The 24,990-nt window shown below is 33.8% G+C and overlaps 1 protein-coding gene, 2 non-coding genes and 1 pseudogene across 3 annotated transcripts; all 4 read right to left on the bottom strand.

The window, feature by feature from the left end:
* Positions 1-437: 437 nt before the first annotated feature.
* Positions 438-1,453, bottom strand: LOC114729058 (uncharacterized; annotated as a pseudogene).
* Positions 1,454-4,639: 3,186 nt separating this feature from the next.
* LOC114729075 (small nucleolar RNA snoR116) lies at positions 4,640-4,725 on the bottom strand. Its single transcript, XR_003738707.1, has one exon. It is a non-coding gene; the product is annotated as a small nucleolar RNA snoR116 (small nucleolar RNA).
* A 79-nt stretch (positions 4,726-4,804) lies between these two features.
* On the bottom strand, positions 4,805-4,884 carry LOC114729082 (small nucleolar RNA snoR117). The gene has a single exon (XR_003738708.1). It is a non-coding gene; the product is annotated as a small nucleolar RNA snoR117 (small nucleolar RNA).
* Positions 4,885-6,370: 1,486 nt separating this feature from the next.
* Positions 6,371-17,696, bottom strand: LOC114729012 (glyceraldehyde-3-phosphate dehydrogenase GAPCP1, chloroplastic). Its single transcript, XM_028915955.1, has 15 exons — positions 17,691-17,696; positions 11,653-11,754; positions 10,573-10,667; positions 10,384-10,451; positions 10,257-10,295; positions 9,554-9,654; positions 8,814-8,926; positions 8,598-8,697; positions 8,351-8,497; positions 7,944-8,004; positions 7,704-7,801; positions 7,467-7,609; positions 7,297-7,380; positions 6,841-6,930; positions 6,371-6,668 (listed from the first exon to the last, which is right to left on the bottom strand). Exons 2-15 carry the CDS (start codon positions 11,731-11,733, stop codon positions 6,614-6,616), a joined length of 1,275 nt encoding a protein of 424 aa, XP_028771788.1. The 5' UTR covers positions 11,734-11,754; positions 17,691-17,696; the 3' UTR covers positions 6,371-6,613.
* Between the last annotated feature and the right edge of the window lie 7,294 nt (positions 17,697-24,990).

Genomic DNA, 24,990 nt, shown 5'->3' with positions numbered 1-24,990 from the left:
AAAGTCATAAGCTGGGTTTCAAACATGGGAATTCAAGGCATAGGACGCAAAAAAAGGTAATTGAACTCTAATAATACAAGCAGGTGAAAAATATGATCCTCCGAACAAGTGTGATCCACATGGTTCAACTACAACAAAAGGGGGAAATGACAAGATTCAATACAGTGGCAGAATTGAAGTGAATCCCTGTAGAATATTGCATATAGATGTAAGTCATACTGTGTGAGCTCACCAAACATGAAGAGATTCCTTAACAGAGTGAGCAACTAGGACTCTTCAGCATCCCAGCCTATCTATATACACTCTTGTACATTAACAAAAACCCATAATATATGAGTATTGACCAAATATTATACCTAACCTATTCCTAGTATTGTATATATCACCTATCAGATGACTATGAACATGTAGCTAGACCATCTGTGGTAGCAACCTACCGTCTTCATCCAATGTTCCTTTAACTGCCCGATAAAACTCGATCCATGAGAGAAGAGTATGAATCCGCAGGAGCCCACAAGAATGTAGGGTTTGGACTTGCAGGGCATGCAGTGACCAGATCCAAAACCGAGACTGGTTTAAGCGTCTGAGGAAATTGAAATGCTAAATTGTCCACTTTGTGTTCATAAATTTTGCCATTTCTGTCTAGTTTATAACGTGAAGGCCCACTGAAATTCTCCTTGGTTTCCCACGGAACTCTTGGCACTCCCCTCAGTTCCACCTAATCAATATCTCATTCTCTGAAGGCTGCCATATCCTATACACATCCAAAGCAATCTCACGAAACAAAATTTTGCCATGAAACCTCAAAGCCCAGAAGATCAATTTGTACTTTTCAATCCCAGTGAATGTATTTAAAGGGTCCTTAATGTTATGTCATCCCTGAAACAATCAAAATCCCAACTTTCCTCAGAGGAGGGGAAAAAACTATCCACAACAAACAACACAGTAGATAAATTAAAGACTTAAATGTAAGAAGAAGAAAAAAACCTGTAAATTTCATATTGAGATCTTTGATGAAGAGAAGAGGGACGTCCTCACGAAGGTCCGCACAGCATAGCCAAGATTGATATAGAAATTGTCTTTCTGATTCTTGTTATCTTGAGCATCTGGGGGTGGGTTAACTTGGGCCACCTGTACAGCGGAAGTTTGGAGGCAATTCAATGAAAAAGAAGAAGAAGAAGACGAAGCTACAGAGAGAGAAGAATAGTGAGAAACGGGTTTTGCAAGAGACGCGGCTTGAGAGACGGGCTTTTCCTTGGCTTTGGTTTGGGTTAAGAGGGACGAAGGGAGGTTAGGTAGAAGAAAAGCCATGGCCTCTATTTCTCAGTGTTGCCCCAAAGATATTAGATACTCATCTGCGAGATGGAGAAAGAGGGAAGAGAAGAGACTTGTCGTCCTGATTCTCTCTCGAGAGTTTGTGACTTTCTGGGGACGAAGCAAAATGAGGCTCTTGTTTTCTGTTTTGATATGAGTGGCTTTGAACGTGGCCAGACATTATGTTGATTTTCCCTTTTCATATCGGACCCGAATTTCTTATTATTTTTCTTAAAATATCTTTTCGAAAAAACAATAACACCAAAAACTATGAGCAAAAATTATTGAAGTGAACTTGTCGACAAAGTTGGCCAAAAAAAAAAAAAGAACTTGTCAACAACGCATCTTCCTAAGTCTTCTTTTCCTCACAGTAATAAGTCTTACGTTTGGTGAGTTGAGAAAATAATGTTGAAAAAGTGTATCATATTATTTATTTTTCTAAAATTGAATTTATGGGCAAACGTTTGCTTCACAAAAATAAAATTTGATTGGTGCTCATCGAAACGCTGAAAAGAACAAAGGCATGAGACTTCCCTCATAGAGGTGAATTAGTTCAGGAGAGAAGGCTCTCAATTGACTTGAAGGGGAGGGAATGGACAGGAGAAAACTACTCTACGGTGAGCAAGAGCAAGAGCAAGAGTTCAGAATTATAAACATCTCCTATTTATTACGACCTCCCAAGCTAGTTTGTAGTGCAATTATGGTCTTAAACATAAGTAATTTAACTGAAAAAAGTTTAGTTACTTCATCAAAATGATCTTAAAATTAAAAAAGTTTTCATATTTATCCCCCAATTAATACTGTCAATTTAAAAATCAAATATTCTTTGTAAACTCTTTAAAAAAAAAGGACAACTTTTAAAAAATATTAAAACATCTAGAAAAACTCATGCAATGTGATGTATATTTACAAAGGATATGTCACAACCTACCATTCCCTTTTGTCCTTATTACAGGGCATCTTCAGAAAGTGATTTTTGGATTCAAATACAAGTGATCAACAATCTCATTGATTACCTTTTTCTCATTTTACCCTTATTATTAATATTAATTGGTGTTTAAAGTTGAAAGAAAATATCACAAGAGTATACATCTGTACAATAAATGGTTGTCTTGGGATGTGATGGTTGGGTTAATTACTTTGGGAGGCGATGTATAGATTGAGGGAATATAGCAATGTACTTGGAAGAGTAATTTGGGGAAAGGAGGGGAACTAAATCTGTCTGTGGGCATAGTTGCAAGCTTATAATGATCCCTCCAGCAATTGTTAAAATGATTGCAATCATTCATGGACTTTATCTTTGCTGGAATGGCATATTCAAAATAGTGAAAAATCGATCTGATTGCATTGAAACTATTAATTTTGTTTTGAAAAGTTGAGATGAAAATTGCCCTTTCAAGGATATAACTAAAAAAGTTAGAAATTTATCTCATAGAAAATGATAGATTGTGTTATGAATATAATAATATCTTTGTGAATGTCCATATATCTCCCATTAATTAAAGGTATAAAGCTATGCCTATAAATAAAGGCCATGTATAATGTATTGAGCACTCTTGAATAGAATGCGAATTACTTTCTCTTGTTGATTCTTTCTTTTTCTGTATGATTCTTCTCTATATTTCTTCTTTATTTATAACAGATTGTAATTAAATGTTTCTAGAGATAGTAATACCATAGTTGATCACCTGGCTAAACTTGCTCATGATCTTGTAGAGAATTTTTGTATCTTTTTTCTTTTTTTGGTTACAAGGGGCGGGATCGAACCCGCAACACACATATCACTCGGACAAACGACCAGTTCTTAATTACTCAGCTCATGTTAGCTTTTAGGCTTTTCATGTTTGGACTTGTAGTTTTCTATTAAAATAATGTTATTCAACATTTATTGAAAAGGTAAAAAAGAATATGGCAATATAATTGAGTCGATGAAGCTAATTTAAGACTTAAAAACATGACAAACGGAGTCGACATAGATAGGAGTTTTTGTGTTGATTATAAGCTGTGGCTGAATCACAATGGAAAAAGGGATGAGGGACTAGTTCTTGCAGGCATAATAGATCTGATAGACTGATATCATTAAGTGCCTCTGCGGCCCTGCCTTCATGGATTTGAGCATATTGAAGCTCAAGATGTTCAAACCGGTTTCTTTTTAGGCTGCACAATGATCAGCTTTAATAGTGATTTTGTCTTGGCTTATACTATTTACAAAACAGGAAAAAAAAAATCTTTTATCCGATACATGAAGCATAATATATATTAAATATAAATAAAGTTAAAAAACTAATAAATTTTAAATAAGAATTAATAAAATTTAAAATTTTTCTTAATTTATATGAAACATATTAAAAATAACTTATCAATAAGATAAAATTAATATAAAATAAGTGCTTTTAATGGCCATCCCAAAACGACCTCCTTATTGTCTGGAAGGTAGTGGTGCCCCCGCTATTTTCTCCTCAATTTCTTCGAAGATCTAACTCCACCCTTCAATTTCGTTTCAAGAGAATTACGACGTAAGCGTCTGATTCTCAGGAAGCTCGCTATACCCCATCAATCCGTTGTAATACCTTGAAGAACTTGCAGTGAGCAGTTCTTAATAGTTGGGAGGGAAATTCATGCTAATTAATTATTAAGACAATTTGATGACACTCCAGTACTCCACCTTCTAAAATAATTCGAAATCAGACCATTAATGTATATAAATTTGAGACGAATCCCAAACTTCAATTCATTTGCTTTGGATTGAGATCTGGTCAGTTTTGCTGCGATAAACTTCTCACAAACAAAACATCGCGGTCCATATGAGTGTCTTTTACTACTACTTCATCTTCATTTATGGATTTTTGTTCCTTCCCATTTTCAATCCTCATGACTTCAAAAAGTGTCTCAGCAACTCCATCAATTTGGTTTTAATAACATTTTGCTCTTCTTGTCTGTGAACTGAATATTATTCACACATGGACAAAGCTCAATATGGCTTTGATTGCAGAGCAAAGACAAGCCCTAGTTGAAGATCTAATCCGAATCTCGTCAAAAACAAATAGTTTTACAGTGAAATAAAGATTCATTCTTTATTCTAATAGGAGTATGAAATTCTTCAACAAATATAAAACGAAGAGAATTAAAATATAGGAACATCTGAATGCATAAGCCTTATGGAAAGGCAAATGCCAGAATCTCAGCTCCACATCTTTATCGGCAACGTACAGCACTGAAAGCGCTATTGAACAAGCGAATCAGAGACTCTAATTTGTTGCCTTATTCTTTACAGAAACTCAGAATTCACAAAGATCAGTTTTAGAAAAACGACATGAAGGAAAATGGGCTCAGCAATGATTGAGATAACATCAACAAACCCACAACAGAGCTTTCATAGTTTGATGGTATATATTTCATTCATCACCGCCACCAATTGTCGTCGCAAAAGAAGAAAACAAAAAGATTGAAAATTTGAAGTTAGAAACGTAAATATGAGGAGAATGAAAGCAGGCCTCAGATTGAATAGTTAAAGAATGCTTCAGAGAGAATTCTCAGATGGTACGGACAAATGATTGGGCATCACAGGCCACGGAGGAATTAAAAAGACGACGAAATTGTAGAAAGAAGAGGAAGAACACTAATCGAAGATGTAAGGAAAGGAAAAAAAAACCTGATGCAGAATCGAATCGGTGAAGGAGGTTGCCAATAGGGAGGCTTAAATAGATAGAAATGGGGAGCCAAAGAGGGAGGAACAAGGGAAACCCTAATTTGAGGTATTGGGCTTGGGCCTCAATAACATCCCATCTTATAACCCAATCGCTAACTCTTTTAGGTTTTCCATTGAGTTTGTACCAGCATCGAGTGAATGCACTTGGGGCCACTGATGAAAACGGCCATTAATTATTAATATTTTCTGGTAATGATAGTTTTTTTTTAAAAAAAAATGATTTCTGAATAAGAACTCTATAATATTTCAAAGATGATTTTATAATTTTTGGGAATATAAATAGAATTAATCATTTATAAATATTAATGAAATTTTTTTCCTTAATCATTAATACTACCTCCGGTCCTAATTATAAAAACCAGTTAACTAATTTGAGAAGATTAAAGAAGTAGGTTGAGTTAGTTATTTGTCCTAAATAGGTGTTGTCTTTCCTAAAATATCATTGCTAATCAAGTGTATTTACTAGAACTATCATTGTTAAAAGAGCTACTTTGGAAAAAAAAATGTATAAATATGAGAGACAAAGTAGATTGAAGTCTTATATTTAGAATCAAAATAAAAGTCAAACGGGGTTTTATATTAAGGACCGGAGGTAGTAATATTTAAAATTTTCAATTACAATTAAACATAATTATAAATCATGATTCTTCGACCGCGCTTTTTTTTTTTTTTTTGGGTATATGGTTACTGCGCTCAACATTCTGTGCGTGATCAAGATTTATCATAAAACGCATGAGTCATGCATTTCACTGATCAAGATTTGTGGGATTGATCTGCTATCCAGTGAGCTCCTCCTTGTCTGCTCTGTTTTGGCAAGTTTTCCTTCTCACACCTGAGTTCGAAGGCATGGTTTCATCATCCGAAACAGTACAAGATCATCATCGCCATCATACATTAATTCACTTGTTCGTGGGCACTACCTAGGGAGGCCACACAAAACCATTCTCATTTTCTACCAAAGAGCGTCAAATATAAACGAGCCTTGGAAGTGGCGTAGAAAAACCAAGAAACAGCAGCAAAGAGCAATAACGTTATTGATCTTAATCAGCTGAACCCAAGAAGAAACATTCTCGTACACATCAAGGGGAACGCGTCTGACAGAACCCACATTCATTATCTTTCCATGTTATTGATCATCATAAGAGCCGGGTTCGATCACATGAAAGACGATTACATACAATCCTATTGTATAAAAGACGAGATGCAGAGACTTGATTCAGACCTTTTTTTCATCTTGAAATTTAGCTATTATTATCCATCACTGATTGTCACTAATCCTGAGATTTGTATAAAGACGCCTGATTCCAATGATCTGAGATTTGTATAACTTATGCCAGCGAACAGCATAAATCAGTCATTCTTAAAATGCCAGGGCTGTGAAATGAATCTCTCAAGGCGGCATATGAAACCGAATTCCAGTCGACCGTGTAACCAGGATGAACTCACGTCTTTATTTCTTTCTCAGCGTATGTAGAAGTGATGCTTAACATCGCATTATTACAAGTTATTATCAAAACCAAAACCTGAGACCATGTAACCTAACTAATCGAGACTTTAAATAAATATCCGGCGTCAAAACTGTAATGGTTTTCAGCTGTGGGCTCCCACCAAAGCCATGTGCTCTACCAGGTCCAGCACTCGGTTGCTGCAAAACACAAAGCGGTCACCCACCAATCGCAAGTTAGCAAGAATTAAAAGGTCCCTTTTTGCTCTTGAATATGGTTAACATGATGAAATGAAGTCAGTGCGACACAATTTCAAGCGCAAAACATCATGTCATGCTGTCGAACACAACCGCAGTAGTGTAAAGACGATACCTGTACCCCCACTCGTTGTCATACCAAGAAATCAGCTTCATGAAAGATGAGCTAAGCCCAATCCCGGCTTTAGCGTCAAAAATACTCGACCTGTTAAAATCAAGTCGATGATATATGATAAGCCACTCATACAACAAATCTTTATTAAGAGTATCACAACTTTTGAAATCCTGTTTCAACTAACAGAAAGATAATGGAGGTTTGTCATATTTGATTTAGGATATTAATATTTTGAGCACTTCCCTGATGAATTCATTCAAATCCGTACTACTTTTTTTTTTTTTTAAAATGATGCCTCACTTGTAAACTGAGAATAAAATATTTTTTTTCCCCCGGGGGGGGGGGTTTGGTTTGGAGATGCATAAGATGTTAAAACGCATCAAGAGAGTTCATCTCTTCAGGAAGCTCATATAATAATTGATCAATATCAAAATAAGGTAATCGAAGAAATTTTACCTTGGATCACCAATGAAGTCATTGGAGACAACATCCTCGTCAGTGTATCCAAGAATGCCTTTCAGTGGTCCCTCCGAAGCATGCCTAGAGATAATAATCAACAGAATAATTAGCCAAGAAAGCCAACTGGAGTTGATTCTGGAATCAAAAGCAGATAAATTATGGCATACTTGACTGCTGCTTTGATAGCTTCATAGGAAGCACTCTTCTGAAGCCGAACAGTCAAGTCTACAACAGAAACGTTGGGGGTCGGGACCCGGAATGCCATCCCAGTGAGCTTCCCATTAAGGTCAGGAAGAACTTTCCCAACAGCCTATGATTTCATAAAAACTGAACTCATTAATAACCTTTAACAATTAAGGATACAATACCTAAAAAATTTGAAGACCTCCTCGTCAATCTCTTACTTTCGCTGCACCAGTTGAACTTGGAATTATGTTTTGACCAGCTCCTCGTCCTCCACGCCAATCCTTCATAGAGGGACCATCTACAGTCTTTTGTGTTGCTGGACAATGAATAGAATTATCATGCCACCCGTACTATGTCAGCATACCAGGAAATGGTTTAACACCCTCCTCCCTCCCTCCTCCCAACCTTTAAAACAAAAAAGTGGGGGGGGGGGGGAGTGGCAAGTGTGCAGAGGATACCTGTTGTAGCATGTACAGTTGTCATCAGGCCTTCAAGGATGCCAAACTCCTCATGAACCACCTAAAAGATGGTAAATATATGACATACCGCATGGCAAGAGAATGATAGCAGGGCCTTGTATATAAGTTGAAGGTCGGAAAAAAGGTATGAATTATGACACATTATAGATATCTCTTTTCTTTCTGGATTAGTCACAAAAGCATTCTAATTTCTAATACTATTGAACCCTTGAACTTACCCTTCTCCTTCACGTTTAAAAGGAGGATCTACCCCAAGACCTAGACGTTGTAGGCTTTTCTACCATTGAACTATATCACGCTTAACCTAGGGCATGCAAATCCATCAAGATTATATCACAAAACAGCACAAGTTTAATATAGCTTGCTACCACAGGATGTAATGAAACCTTGGCAAGAGGAGCAAGACAATTTGTAGTACAGCTTGCATTGGACACAATGTCCATGTTTGGTTTGTATATTTTCTCATTCACTCCCACCACAAACATTGGAGCATCAGCAGATGGAGCTGATATTACAACTTTCTTGGCACCACCCTACAGAGTACCATAACAGAAAGCAAATGAAGCTAGAAAGAATCGACAAAGGACAAGGGTCATATAGAACACTTGAATTACAAATAAATGAGATAGCGACCTTTAAATGTGCTGAAGCTTTCCCCATTGTTGTAAATACTCCCGATGACTCAACAACAAAATCAGCCCCAAATTCACCCCAGGGGATCTCTGCAGGGTCTCTGAATCAAGAAATAAGGCGTGTATACATGTTAACGCAAATTTGAAGTATTGTGGTCAAGCAAGTAGTAATACACATGTTCCTGACATGTATTTCAATCATTAGAATTCTACACACCTTTTGCCCACAACTTTAATCTGCTTCCCATTAATTTTCAAAGTAGATTCATCCAAAATATCAATTGTCCCCTTGAACGGTCCATGAGTAGAATCATACTTAAGCATATAAGCCTGAAAGAAGGAAAAAATAAATATGGACAAAAAAGAAAATAAAACTAAAAGATAATAAAGACAAATTAACAAAGAAAAATGAAGAACAACACAGCCGCAATAAGGTCTCCCAAGCATTATAACTTCTCCAGTTATACAGTGCACATGCAATTTATCACCAAACCCCCAGTCCTAGTTGGGTTAACACTTGATATAAAATTCAAAACCATTATAATAATCTGACTACCCCGCGCGGGAGGAAGGAGAAGTAAACCCAGAGTGCTTGTCAGCACTGATAATAAAAACCAACAGTTGCTCCTAGCATCAATTAACTTTGAACATCAGGGGGGCTTAAGGTGGAAAAAATCCAGCATTGATCAATGGTTTATGAAAGCCCTTTACGAATTAAAAGAAATACAAAGGTCTCACGTGAAGTTGAATAATCCATACATTATTATACTACAGCAAAAGATTAACGTAAATCAGACTATGTCATCTACACTACTCAATGTAGTTCAGGGTTTTATCAATCATTTATCAACCAGAGTTTTATACTGATACGGATTAACTAAAATATAACATGCGTCACTAGGAGATGTTGCATATATTCATATAAGCAATATTAACAAGGCATTTACACATACATACCATATATTTGGCATCGATAAAAGGATCATTAATCGCTACAACTTCAATATCATCCCTTGAAGTAGCTATACGCAAAACCAACCTTCCAATTCTCCCAAAACCTGCAATTCCAGCAAGAAAATATGGGTTCTTTCTGGAACCAAACTGACATAAACTTGCGGAGTATGTTTTCTGGCCAAGTAAACTGCATATTCCAAAGCAGGAAAACTCTACAACTTAGATTTCACCAAACAATGCCCAAAAATGAGTGGGTTTCCAATTTCATCTTCAGAAAATTCAATGGTTCACGGAACTTTCAGATTCAGATGTCACTGTCATAAACGGCAGCAGTTCCATTGAGCACAAGAGTGAGGTAGTTGCATGAATTTATTATGTGACATTATTGCAAACAGGATCCAAAATACACATCAGAGATAATTTATTTTGTCAAAAAGAACCATTGTTGTAGGAAAAATGAGACTTCCTATGCAAACAGAAGCGTGGTATAGAAAGCATCAAGTACATAGGTTTCAAATTTGACGAGATAAAACTTCATAATAACTAAGAAAATTAATTCCACCTTTCTGGCATCTAATGAGATTATTAGACTGAAACTAAAAATCAATCAGAGGACAAAGTCACTGCTTCTACATCCATTTTTATAAACTCCACGAGTGAATGAAAATTTGAAACGGGGACAGGACATAAATGACTGTAAACTTACCATTAATTCCAACTCTAATCTTCGCTCCGCTCCTTGATTCTAAACAGAACAAAACAACCAAGAGTAACAATAAAATTGCTGCCCGTAAATTAACCTATTATATACAAAAGATAAGCATTATTCATACTCTGCAGAGGGACTGGGATTTCAGTAGCTGTGGCTTTGATGGGCTGGATAATTCTGGCATAGGAGTTTCTGAGAAAATTATAATATTTCATGATCCCACAATAATAAAAGGTCAGAACAACTAAAAAAAACGAAAAGAAAAGGGAGAAAAAGAATATCTGCACTGAATCAAAAGTTTGAGCAACTCAACCGTAGGACTAGTGATTCAGCTGGGAGTGAAGTTCCAAATAAGCTAGATTGTAAACTTTTAGATTTTAGGTTGCAACTCGATGCATGGCATGACACCTGAATGATAAATAAGTAAGCAAGATGTTATGGAAAGGATATAACAACCCTGAAACTACCAGAGAAACAAGTACCTACCTTTTAAAAAATAAACTCAGTTTAACTGTTAAAGAAATCAGGAAGGGGAGGGAAAAATCAGAATAGAAAATAGCTGGGAGACATTCAATTTTCTTCACAATTCCTCGGGCATTTTGAGTTAACGTGTTACTTTACCAACTTTTACAGTCACAAAAGAGAACATCGCACATAAAATTATTTCTTCCTTCCCCTTCCCCCTGTTTCATAGTTAACCCAACAGAGGCCACCAAAAACCAATCGGTTTGAATTTGAAACTTAAATGGAGGAAAACATTGTCAAAATCATAGCATACGAGAAGTTATAATGTAATCTCTAATCAGAAGACATGATATTATCGTAGCCCGTGATTTCAAGTCTTGTTCGAAGGTTTAAAAAAAAGCCTTCAGAGTTCGGAAAAGTGCAGGAAAACATAAGAAACAGCCAATAGACAAAAACACGGTCGTCTAAAACAAAATCCGAGCAAGAGTCTTCTTTTCTTTAAGGCCAACAAGAGTCCTTGCTTTAAGTTAACTAAACCACAGCAAATATGAAATGCCACGCTCATTCCAAATCAGAATTACACTTTCACTAGCGAGTTTAGCTCACGAAGCTTTGCAGCACTTCTTGAATCAAAGCAAGACACGTACGAGTCACCAAAGACCATCACAAATACACGTATTAAGACAGCAAAGACCACTACAAATATTAAAATTTACATCTGAAGTTCAAACAATATGTCATATTCCATCTTATTCCCTTTCTTCCAAGCTCAAAAGTCAAAACAAACAAACACAAAAAGCTAGTTTAAAAACCAGAAAAACAAAATAAAATACGAAAATCTAACGTGGCGCAAAAATCCTCAATGGACGTATGCATATGAAACGAGTGAAGAACATGTTTGACAGGTTAGAGAAAGAGAGAAGGAGACCTTGAAGCCATGAGAGGAAGAAGGTGAGAGGTCAGCGGATGGAGAGACAAGCGCAGATCTCAGGAGAGAAGATGCAGCCATTGGAGAGGAGAAGCAAAAGCCCTAGACGAAGGCCGGAGTAGGGAAAGACAAAGGCTTGCTCCGAATTCGCTTGCACTGCTTCTTCCGGGCGTGGCTTCTCCTTTTAAATGCCACCGGAGCTTCCTATGAAATGTAACTATTACCAGCTCTCTCCCTCCCCCTCTCCCCCTCTCTCTTCCTCTCTCTACACGACAAAACCACTTTGGTATAAGGGCTAGTATCCTCTGCAAGCGAGGGTAAATGGGACAAGGACAAAACCAAATGGTCATATTTTATTATGTAATCATTTGGGAAAATTACAATAAAATATCACTTGAATTCCAAAAAGACAAATAAAGCACCTGAATAAGTAAAATGATAAATAGGGCATTGGGTATCAATCTGGAATTCATATTTTCGGCCAAAAGACCCAAATGCCCTGATGAAATGCTGGAAGACCGACGCTGAAGGTGAGAGAAAGGAGAGAGGAAGACCGACGCAGTGAGAGAAAGGAGAGAGGAAGACCGACGCTGATGAAATGCGGGAAGAAGGAAAGAAGAATGTTGGAAATGCTATTATCTTACTCATTCGCATCACCATTCTGTAGAGATTGTTAATTTGGTGGGTTTTGGTTGTGGGAAAGAGGATTTGTAGTGAGAGAGGGAGTGAACCGAAGCGGAAATCAGAAAACAATAGCAAGCAATTACGTAACGTAACTGCTGTCATATGCCTGCTGGTTTTTGGTAAATCCCATTACGTGAATGGTAAATTTCACTATACATGTAATTAATTATGAATTTTATAAAATACATATTGTGATTTACAACTTTTGTAGTGAAAGTGACTACTTTGTTAATGGGTTTTGCAACCTGTTTTCAGGAGATAAATAACTTGTTTGTAAAAACTAATAAAAGTGACAACTTTTGTAGTCACGTTGAATTAACTGGTTGCAAAAGCCATTTAAGAAGTGGTCATTTTCACTATAAAAGTTGTAAATATCACTGTGTGTTTTGTAAAATTCAGCGTCAAATTTTATTGATTTTTATAAACAAGTTGCTCATCCCCTGAAAAGAGGTTGCAAAACTCATTTAAAAAGTAGTAATTTTCACTACAAAAGTTATAAATATCACCCTATGTTTTACAAAATTTAGCATGAAATTTTATTGGTTTTTAAAAACAAGTTGTCAATCCCTTGAAAAGAGGTTGCAAAACTTATTTAAGAAATGGTCATTTTCACTATAAAAGTTGTAAATATCACTGTGTGTTTTGTAAAATTCAGTGTCAAATTTTATTGATTTTTAGAAACAAGTTGCTCATCCCCTGAAAAGAGGTTGCAAAACTCATTTAAGAAGTGGTAATTTTCACTACAAAAGTTGTAAATATCACCCTATGTTTTGTAAAATTTAGCATGAAATTTTATTGGTTTTTAGAAACAAGTTGCCAATCCCTTGAAAAGAGGTTGCAAAACTCATTTAAGAAGTGGTAATTTTCACTACAAAAGTTGTAAATATCACTCTATGTTTTGTAAAATTCAGCATGGAATTTTATTAGTTTTTAGAAACAAGTTGTCAATCCCTTGAAAACATGTTACAAAACCCATTGAAGAAGTGATCATTTTCACTACGAAAGTTGTAAATCTCACTATGTGTTTTGTCAAATTTAGTAGGAAATTTTATTAGTTTTTAGAAACAATTCCTTGAAAACAAGTTACAAAACCCATTCAATAAGTGGTCATTTTTAGTACGGAAGTTGTAAATCCCACTATACGTTTTGTCAAATTTAACGTGAAATTTTATTAGTTTTTACAAACAAGTTGTTTATCTCCTGAAAACATGTTGCAAAACCCATTAACAAAGTAGTCACTTTCACTATAAAAGTTGTAAATCACAATATGTATTTTGTAAAATTCATAATTAACTACATGTATAGTGAAATTTACCATTCACGTAATGGGATTTACCAAAAACCAGCAGGCATATGATAGCAGTTACGTTACATAATTGCTTGCCATTGTTTTCTGATTTCCGCTTCGGTTCACTCCCTCTCTCACTACAAATCCTCTTTCCCACAACCAAAACCCACCAAATCAACAATCTCTACAGAATGGTGATGCAAAGGATTTAGTTTCGTCAACTGGAGGGGGTTCGATTTCGTGGAGTGGAGGGATTGGTTTCATCGAGTAGAGGGATTCGGTTTCACTGAGGGGAAGGATTGGTTTCATCGAGTAGAGGGATTCGGTTTCACTGAGGGGAGGGATTAGTTTCACCGAGTAGATGGATTGGTTTCGCCAAGTGGGGGCAGTTTCTCTTTCGCCGAGTGGGGGGAATTGCTTTCGCTGGGAGGAGACGATTTCTACCTTTCTCTATCTCCTCAGTTTTCAAACACAATAAGGGCAATTTAGTCTTTAGGCCAAAAATCAAAATTCCAGATTGGTACCTGATGCCTTCTTTGTCATTTTGCTTATTCAGGTGCCTTATTTGTCTTTTTGGAATTCAAGTGGTATTTTAGTGTCATTTTCCCTAATCATTTTCATTTGCGCCAATGATGCGTGCTTTATCCATTTTATATTTACATAATTACATCTTTGCTTCTTATAATCTTCACAGTTTTTAAAAATGTCTTTTCATTTTATTTATTTTTTTCATAAAATTAAAATTTAGATGAGTTGGTTCTGGAAGTCACAGAGTTAAGACATGTCTTCAAATTTAAAAAGTACTTTTAGAGATACTTATAAATTAATTACCAATTAATAAAATTATCAAATTGGTAGTTAAATTTAAACTCACGACTTTATAAATTATGAGTTCACTTATTACTAACCAGATTAACTCTTACTAGTTCATTTTATTTATTTTAATGTAGTTAACAAGTCAAAATGTTCTGTCACCATAAAATATCATTACTTACAATTTTACAAACCACATCTAAACTCAAAATTATATACAAAAAAGTAGTCATTATTTGAAAATTAGATTGAGGCGTATTTCTTGTGAAATTTTAAGTGAGTCATATCGTCTTATTTATCAGTTTTAAATTTTAAATAATATAGCCTCATTGCAAATTCTGGATTAAAAAAAAAAAAAACATAGCTCCAGCCTCCAGATGTCGAGTGGACCCAATGACGGTGGTTTTGATGTGATGAGATGAGGATGCGGAGGTAGATATGGTGAGGGCATGAGCAGCGGAGCGTTTCTGGATTCTCCAAGAGGGTTGCGTAAAGGGTGTTTGTCACCACGTGATCTGCGGAGAGGGCTACTCAGGGGTTCCCGCCCTCCCAGAAAATGAAAAAAAGATTATGGAAAAAAAATTAGTCCAAGACCCAAATCTTTAAATGGATGTATCTCATTTTTAGCATATACTCTCTTCATTTTTTATTATAAAATCTAATTTTTTGAATAAGTTTTTTTTATAATATTTTTTCGTTTGTCTAAATATTTAATACAGTATTACATATTTTATCCTTAATTCATTGTATTTAATACATTCTCTTTTTTCATTTATTTCACTATTACTCTCTCACATTTATATATAAGAGTATATTTATAAAAAGAAACTGCATTTGCTACATATTAATTACTTTAAACTAATTTTAACTATTTTTTAAACCATATAATTTAGTTAAAAGGATCTTATAATAAGGAATAAAGTAGTATAATTCTTCTTTAATTATGAGTAATTTACCAATAGCTATGTGTAACATATTTTGATTATTTTCTGTTAGGCGCAAATGTTTTTATTTTGCACATAATTAAAATACAAGGTTGCACATGGTTAAAGAATAGTATTACTCACCGAAAATAGATTACACATGTTCTTAAACAAATTCTAAATATTCTTGCACAATTATTTTTTAATAAATAAGTTTAACTGCTTTACTTTTTTATAATACATTTTTAATTGATGTATTTTTATATCGGTATGCTAATTTTAATAATTAAATATTAAAAAAATTTCCATAAAACTATTATAATTTTTTTTGTATATTTAATGCAAATAACCAACTTATCTCTCTTTTAGATTGTACGAGTTAACAATAACATGACATCATATTTAGAGTCGGGGGGAGTCTTGATCAATTGAGTTAAAAAATTGGGAAAATGACAACAAAATACCACCTGAATTCCAAAAAGACAAATAAGGGACCTGAATAAGCAAAATGACAAATAGAGCACTGGGTACCAATTTGGAATATAGATTTTCGGCCAAAAGACCGAATTGCCCTGATTGTCTCTGAACATTGAGCAATGTATTCATGCGATAGAGAAAGGGAGAAACTGATTTCCTTCTACGAAACTAAATCCAAGTTCCTGCAGTCACCAAAAAGGATTTTTCGAAATCACGTTGCCGTCGTCGTAGGAGTAGATTGCCATCGCTGAATTTGGTTACCATCGCTGAAATACATTGCCCTGTCTGAAATAACTTGTACCCCCTAAAATTGTCGTCGTCGAAGAGGTCGCTGAAGTATTTGAATTATTCATGAGTGAGTAGAAGTTGATGGCGGGATTTGGATTATTCATTTTTGTGGCTGTTTCATGGTGAAATAGGAACAGGATTATTGCATTTGAGGGTTCATATTCAGTATTTGGTGAATAATGAAGCAGAAATCAGAAAATAGTGGCAAGCAATTACGTAATGTAATTGCTGTCATATGTTTGCTGGTTTTTGGTAAATCCCATTACGTGAATGGTAAATTTTAATATACATGTAGTTAATTATGAAAGTTAATAGTTCAATGTTTATTGTGATGTACTTCAGGTGCACGTTCACTGAATGATTTATTTATGCTTACAAGTTGCTCTTCCGGTGAAAACAGGTTTACAAAACCCATTGAAGAAGTGGTCACTTTCACTATAAAAGTTGTAAATCTCATTATGTGTTTTGTAAAATTCAGCGTGAAATTTTATTGGTGGTGAAAAGTAAGTTACTCATCCCCCAAAAATATGTTGCAAAATCTATTAACAAAGCGGTCACTTTTATCACAAAAGTTGTAAATCCCAGCATATGTTTTGTAAAATTCAACATGAAATTTTATTGGTTTTTAGAAACAAGTTACCTATCCCTTGAAAACAGGTTACAAAAGCCATTTAAGAAGTGATCACTTTCACTATAAAAGTTGTAAATCTCACTATGTGTTTTGTAAAATTCAGTGTGAAATTTTATTGGTTTTTAGAAACAAGTTGCTCATCCTTTGAAAAGAGGTTGCAAAACCCATTTAAAAAGTGGTCATTTTCACTAAGTTGTAAATCTCACTACATGTTTTGTAAAATTCAGCATAGAATTTTATTGGTTTTTATAAACAAGTTGCCGATCCCTTGAAAACATGTTGCAAATGTGTTTTGTCAAATTCAGTGTGAAATTTTATTGATTTTTAGAAACAAGTTGCTCATCCCCTGAAAAGAAGTTGCGAAATTCATTTAAGAAGTGGTAATTTTCACTACAAAAGTTGTAAATATCACTCTATGTTTTGTAAAATTCAGCATAGAATTTTATTGGTTTTTAGAAACAAGTTGTCAATCCCTTGAAAACATGTTACAAAACCCATTGAAGAAGTGATCATTTTCACTACGAAAGCTGTAAATCTCACTATGTGTTTTGTCAAATTTAGTATGAAATTTTATTAGTTTTTAGAAACAAGCTGCCCATCCCCTGAAAACAAGTTGCAAAACCCATTGAATAAGTGGTCATTTTTACTATGGAAGTTGTAAATCCCACTATACATTTTGTCAAATTTAGCGTAAAATTTTATTAGTTTTTATAAACAAGTTGTTTATCTCCTGAAAATAGGTTGTAAAACCCATTAACAAAGTAGTCACTTTCACTACAAAAGTTGTAAATCACAATATGTATTTTGTAAAATTCATAATTAACTACATGTATAGTAAAATTTACCATTCACGTAATGAGATTTACCAAAAACCAGCAGGCATATGACAGCAGTTACGTTACGTAATTGCTTGCCATTGTTTTCTGATTTTTACTTCATCTTTCCCACAGCTTCACATTCTCTGAAAATGGTTTTATGCGAAGAACAGAGACAGAACCAAAATTTTTTAGAGAAATGCTAGGCAATAACATTTTAAACTGTGGGAACCCATCGAAAATCAACGTCTTCCTCTCTCCTTCCTCTCTTCTTCCCGATTTCATCAGCGTCTTCCTCCTCTCTCCTTCCCGTATTTCATCAGCGTCTTCCTCTCTCATTTCTCTCACTTTCAGACAGGGCATTTTGGTCTTTTGGCCAAAAATCTGAATTTCAGATTGGTACCCAGTCCCCTATATGTCATTTTGCTTATTCAGGTGCCTTATTTGTCTTTTTGAAATTCAGGTGGTATTTTGTTGTCATTTTCCTTAAAAAATTTTATGCTAAAGTATTTAATTTTAAAATATTTTAAATACTGTAAAAGAATTGGAATTCAAGGTTAAGTTTTGGATTAAAATTTATGCTTTATAATTTTAATTTAAAAATTGTACGTAGCATTAGTTGAAATAATTTTAAATGTAATAGTGGAAGAATATTAATATATGATTGTCAAATACTACTTTAAATATAATTATGCTCAAATTGATTTCGTTGTCCTGGATTTTTCTCGTTTTCAGATCGTCACTTTGTCCCCAAGCCCCCCACTTCCTGCTTTCAACGTCAGGTATCTGGCAATTTTCCACACGTTTGGCCTTAGCAAGAAGAAAATTCTAAATTTATTACCCATTTTTATTATAAAATATAATTTTAGAAAAACTTAAACATTAAATATTAAACCCAAAAAAAAAAATACCCAACTATCAATTATTGGCCAAAAACATCAACTCCAGAATTGGTCACGCGAAATGGCATTTGGTACAACGTAAATTATTCAAAAGAAAATATATAATTTATTTAACCTCTTGTCTAAAAACGTAACAATATCATCCAAGAGTTATTAGAATAATTTTTTATTATTTATACACACAAAAACATTTTTGAAGTGTGGAAAGCATAAGGTAGGAATGCCTAGGTCTGGTATTTAATATAAGAACTCTTTTTATTTTTATTTTGATCCTAAATATAATACTTCAATATATTTTGTTTCTTATATTTATTTATTTTTTTAAGATAATCTTTACAATAATAGTAGTTCTAACCAATAATTAGCAAGAATATTTTAAGAAAGACAACACTTATTTATTATAAATAACTAAATTAACTAATTTTTTTAATCTACTCTAATTAGTTAACTAACTTTTATATTAACTTTTATATTAAGAAGGCTGTGTTGTTGTTACTTGTTAATGATAATAATTTATTTACAAGAATGCCCCTACTTGTGAAGAGGAACAAAGGGAAAAGAAAAAAAAGGACGAGGAGGCGCCAGGCATATAAAAAAGTTAAAAGGATTCGGCTGGTTCAAAGTAGGCGCGGTGTGTGTACAAGAAGATCAAGCAACCCTTTTTTTTGTTTTTTTGCCTGAAGATCAAGCAACCTTCATGAGCATCGTAGAATCCAACATTCTTCTCTGACACAGCTCACAATTTGAGGTTTTTTAATCCGGATGCTATAAACAGTGATAATAATTTCCAAGATGCTACCAGATGAAATTTTTTTACCAAAATGCCGCAGAAGAAATAGTTCATGGTGAGAATGATTTTGAATTTGCAGAAAAATCGTTCAGCGCTAGCTGAATTTGCCTTTCATATGATTTGACATTTATTTTTTTAATAAAATAAAAAAACTGAAATCAGTTCCCTCAATGAACGATTTTAGCTTTACCTCTGACACTTATTTTCACTGCTATTTTCCACATTTTTCCTCCGCCTCTACGCTTCTTATCATCTATTCTCCACTTTCTTTTTCTTTTTCTTTTTTTCAAATCATTTTTTTCTTTATTTTTCTGGGTTATTAATTAATTCGCAGAAAAACGCGCCCCCTCATCCTCTTCTCTTAAAATAATTTTATTTTGATGAACCATTTCATATTTATTTTCATCCCATCTTGTACAAGGCATGGTCCATATAAGAATTATACAATAATAATCAGGAAAGTTTGCGTAATATGTATTTTAATTTTAAAAGAAGTTGATATAATTTTTTAAAACAAAAGGGATGTTTTTGTAAATATGAATGGCCGAAAAATAGGACTGTTTTTTTTTAGGAAAAATTAAGGAGAATGACCTTAAAAAAAAACCCTCCGGACTAAAATATAAAATTTATTTTGTAGTGTAAATTATACTATAAAGTGGATTTTCTATTAAGAACCAAAGGAATAATTAGTATTTATTAAGACGGATCTTAAAAATCATAATTAATATGAAGGACCAAAAATTAAAATAAAAATTAACTATGGGGCCTAGCACAGTTTGCACTTAGCTGGATTCTTTAAGTATCTAGTCAGGGGTTCAATCCCTGACAGTGTGTATGGAAAGGGTTTTATAGCTAACACCAAAGCTCTTTAAGAAGTTTATGGTATGAGGAGATTAGTCATTATTATTGATGATGAAAAAATATAAAGAAAAAATGATTTCAAAAAAAAAAGATGGAGAATAGATGATAAGAAGTGTATAGGCAGAGGAAAATGTGCGAAATAGTAATGAAAATAGGTGTCAGAGGTGAAGCTGAAATCGCTCGTTAAGGGAACCGATTTTAATTTTTTATTTTATTAAAAAAATAAATGCCAAATCACATGAAAGACAAATTCATCTTGTGCTGAACGATTTCTTTGCAAATTCAAAATCGTTCTCACCGTAAAAGATTTCTGTTGTAACATTTTGATATAAATTTTTCATCTTATAACATCTTGGTAATTATTTTTACTGTTTATAGCATGTGAGTAAAAAAGCCCACAATTTGATCTTGCCCTTTTTTTTTTATTCTGTTACATGCAAAAAACAAACTTATACCTGTCCAATTCTAAATATAAAACATATTTTATAATATAAATTATATTATAAAATAAGTTTTGTATTTAAAACTGGAAGAGTAATATATTGAAACAAAAAACTGAAAACACATACAAAAAAAAAGTGTTTTCGTATAATATTTCTTCATTTGATGATTAAAATAAAGATAAATTGGGTTTAACTAGCCCATTTGTGACGGTTTGGGTTCATAAAACGATAACTCATTTTCATGAAACTTTTTTCAATTAGTCTTGTTTGCAGTTGTTTATATTAAGTGTTTATACGTATATTCATATAAGTCAAGACAAATTCTTTTCTGTTAATTACAATTAAAAAGCTATTTTTAAATAATCTTATAGTTATTCCAAACAAGCACAAAAACTTTCAACTTGTAAATTGTTATGAGTTGGTTGGGTTTTTTAAAATTTAATTTTAATAACAAATTACTTTTTACATTGTAAATATGTCTTATATTAAAGATTGAAAGAGTATTATTTTACACTTAATTTCAACATCGGCTAGTTTTGTTCTGTGAACTTAATTTCATATTTGATAAAATAATTATATAAATTATATTATATATTTACTTTTATAAATTTCTGAGTTAATTTAATTATTTGAATTTATAGAAATATAAAAACAATTCAAATTTAGTTTACATAGGTCTAAAACATAATAATAAAATAAGAGGTAAGCAGGGGGGACTTTTATTTTTAAAAAAATTACTCTCAACTCTCGAATTCCTTGGATCTCTTAATAAAGCTTAAGTTTAAAAGTTTTAGGGCTTGTTTGTGCATGTGATTTGAATGCCTCCTAGAATCAATTAAAAAATAATTTCATAAGATAATTTTTTTTACTTATTTACTTTGTATATTATAAAATTAGTTCTAAAATGGTAATCAAACACTTCCTAAAAAATATTTATAAATACTTTAACATAAATCGAGATAAAACTCATTTTAAATATTTACTTTATATTTTATAAATTATGATTAATAGTTAATTTTAAATCATTTCAAACAAACTTTTATAATATATGTTTAATATTTTAACTTGAATTAATCAAAAAATAATGAAAAAATTACAGTGAGATTCCAAATAAAATAAAATAATTATTAAATTTTTTTAATAATAATAAAAAATTTTAAAATAAAAAGTGACAAGTTTTAATATTTATTTTATAATTATTTTTTATCTTATTGTAATTTTTTCAAAGATAATTCTTTTCTTCTTCGTATTGCCAAACCCAATAAAGGCAGAGCGAGAGGGGCGTCAAATCACGCGACATGGAGGTGGATGCGGCGGGATCAATCCCTTTTTATTTTTTATTTTATTTTTTTGCCCGAGCGGTGGGATCAATCCGCATGAACGCTCGTAACGATTTTGACTTCCGAGGAATATGACAGGCCATGTAAAGGAATATGCCTTTTGTTCATCATCCTCCCCACTCTCCAGAATTCAGAATTTCAGCAATACCCTTTTATCGGCAAAATTATTTTTTGATTTTAATTTGACAAGAGTATCCTTTTGACAATACGAGTACGGTTTCTGTCATAAAATTTGACCTTAAGTATAAGTCATTTAGGAGGTTATTAATAACATTTTTTAATTTTACCGCTACTAAATTTTTTATTAGAAAGAAAGAGGGAAGAAAGGTGAAAATAATTTAGAAATGTTGAAAGAAAAAAAAATTTAACAACGATTTGATAAATTTTATCAATTTAAAACATATTTAATTGCTTAAACATAATTTCTTAATATTTGATAACGAGTTTCATATGACTTGTAATAGAAACATGAGGATGTGTCATATACATATTATAACTATTATTTAAAACAAAAATCGTTTCAATTTAGTCATAATTATTAATGTAAATATAATATATTCGTACGTTGGCCAAAGGAATATAATATATTGACATTAAACTACCTAACTTTCTTAAATACTTTAAAATCTATACTATTCAAGCATTATTGGCATGCAAAATAAAAAACGATATTCAAGCACTACCTTCTAATTAATTAAATAAGGATGCAAACTAAAAATTCTACATTAATCCCAATTTATGCAGAATTATATCCTCTATTTTAATAAGCGTCTTAGATGAAATATATTTAAAAGACAACTAACCATTATTATCATATAATTAAGAAGTAAAACCAGTCATCTTGAGGTCCCTCATTACTCAAGCATTCAACTGGAAACTAAATGACAAGTACATGAGAGCAGTTAACATATATAACAGCAACATCGATAATACTCAAACTCCAGGATACTAGATATATAAAAGCATAACTGAAACAAAGGGAAATCAAAGAGACAAAGTTTTCCCATCAGATCACCATCACCGGCTAGCTTCAGTCTTGATATATCGGTCATCTCGACCTAATAGCGATTTCGAACGGGACGTTTGGGTCCACCGTGTGCATGGCGAACAGGGATAAAACCGCCGAGGAAGAGGTTGGGCCTCACAGTGCTATTTGCAGGAGGTCTCGGTGCTGCCATGGCTACTGATCGTCCTGGACCAGCAGGAGTAGTCGTTGGAAATGACACCACACGACCCATGCGGTTCATCATTTGAGTTTCTGGGTTAGCCCTTTGTTGAAAAGCTTGAAACAGGATATGGTTAGCCATAGGATGCAGGTTCAGATTGGGTCTCCATTGAGGAGGAGCTGCAGTAACAGGAACACAAGCCCTTGAAATCGAAACAGTAGCTCCAAGGGAAGAAGAAGAAGATGATCCTTGTTGATTATTATGAACCACCAAGGCCCCAGATAATTCTGGGGAAGCAACAGCAACAAGTTGATGAGTAGTAGTATTGGCTTGGTCCCCTCCACCTGCTTCTTCGTTTGATATTACTGCAACATCACAAGCCTTTGGAACCGAAGGAGAATCTCTGAGGGAAGAAGAAGAAGATGTTCCCTGGTGATGATTAGGAGCCGAAGGGCCAGATTCTGGAGGGGCCAAAAGTTGCTGGTTTGTGGATTCTTTAGGCTCCCCACCTTCTTCTCCGTTTGATCCTTGGGGATGAGGGACCAAAGGGCCAGAATCTATGGAAGTAACTGGAATTTGTACCGCCTGAGGCAAAAGTTGTTGGGCTGTGGCTCCTCCGTTTGATATTTCTGCTCCCTCTGGTTCTGGTATTATCTGATCTGCAGGCTCACCATTACGAGGAGCAGAAGGCAAGAAGCCTGATATTTGTAGAATTGCGTACATTTTTTCAAGCTCCTTTTGCCACCTCGTGGAGAGATCAGGAGAGGTTTTCTTACAGAGCACCAGAATCCTCAGATTTGGATCTTCCAGAATGGTGTCCCAATTATCCGGACCATATCTGCGAACACCAACCCACAGAGCATCAAGTTCCACATCAGACCACGGAATTTCTTTTACTTTTGGATCACGCAGAGCCTCCTCAGCAGCTGCAAAACAAAATTTGTTACATACAAAGCAATATTCATGCATTCCTAAATATAATAACCATTTTACAGTTTAAAACCCATTTTATAGTATAAATTATACTACAAAATAGGTTTTATATTTAGAATCGGAAAGAGTATTTGGTTCAGTTCTTGCTCGATGGTTCCATCAATATGTCAAAAACTCGGTACCTATCATAGCTGCTATATCTTCTGGTCGAGGTTTTTCACCGTATAAGACCATTGCGAGGCCTGAGTCTTGGATCTGTTGTCGTTCATTTTGTTGTGGATTAGCCACAGTACTAGGCACCTTGCGAGTTCTCTTCATGGTTCGTCTTCCTCTTCGTCTAGGACGGAGGTTAACAGCAGTAGAAGTACTGCTTCAACAACACACATATATTTATATATATAGTTGTTAGTTAAATGGAAATATTTGTTAGATAGAAACATGGCAGTGCACATTAATAATTAATGAGCTCACTTTTGATCTTTCTCAGCTTGGGCTGATGAACTAGCCCTCTTGCCAGTTTGTTTAGTCTCAATCTGACGCCCTTCTGCTCTTTTTCCGAGTCTTCCGTGAACAAGTTTAAAAGAATAATATACATACAAGAGTAGTTAAAGGGACGGATAAATAAGGGAAAATTAAGAAACAATGAATAAAAGATTACCAGAATATTATTTCGGTACGCATATATAGTACCATAATATACATATATATACTATTTCCGGTCCTAATTATAAGAGCCAGTTGACTAATTTGAGAAGATTAAAGAAGTAAGTTGAGTTAGTTATTTGTCCTAAATAGGTGTTGTCTTTCCTAAAATATTCTTACTAATTAAGTGTATTGACTAGAACTATCATTGTTAGAAGGATTACTCTAGAAAAAAATGTATAAATATAAGAGACAAAGTAGATTGGGGTATTATAAATTAGGACCAAAATAAAAGTCAAACATGGTCTTATATTAAGAACACGAGGTAGTGTGTATATATAT

The sequence above is a fragment of the Neltuma alba genome, unplaced genomic scaffold, assembly GCF_004799145.2.
Source record: "Neltuma alba isolate B1F8T4 unplaced genomic scaffold, ASM479914v2 tig00002458_pilon, whole genome shotgun sequence".
Classification (NCBI taxonomy): domain Eukaryota; kingdom Viridiplantae; phylum Streptophyta; class Magnoliopsida; order Fabales; family Fabaceae; genus Neltuma; species Neltuma alba.
Note: the sequence above shows the minus strand (reverse complement) of the source record. Positions and strands in the feature narration are given on the sequence as shown.

What these genes read in the sequence shown, in the direction of transcription:
- LOC114729012 (XM_028915955.1), bottom strand. Translation starts at nt 11,733, where the DNA reads ATGGCTGCATCTTCTCTCCTGAGATCTGCGCTTGTCTCTCCATCCGCT. An exon ending in CTTCCTCTCATGGCTTCAAG is followed by an intron (nt 10,668 to 11,652) that starts GTCTCCTTCTCT and finishes TTTATCATTCAG; the next exon opens with GTGTCATGCCATGCATCGAG. An exon ending in GCTGAATCACTAGTCCTACG is followed by an intron (nt 10,452 to 10,572) that starts GTTGAGTTGCTC and finishes TAATTTTCTCAG; the next exon opens with AAACTCCTATGCCAGAATTA.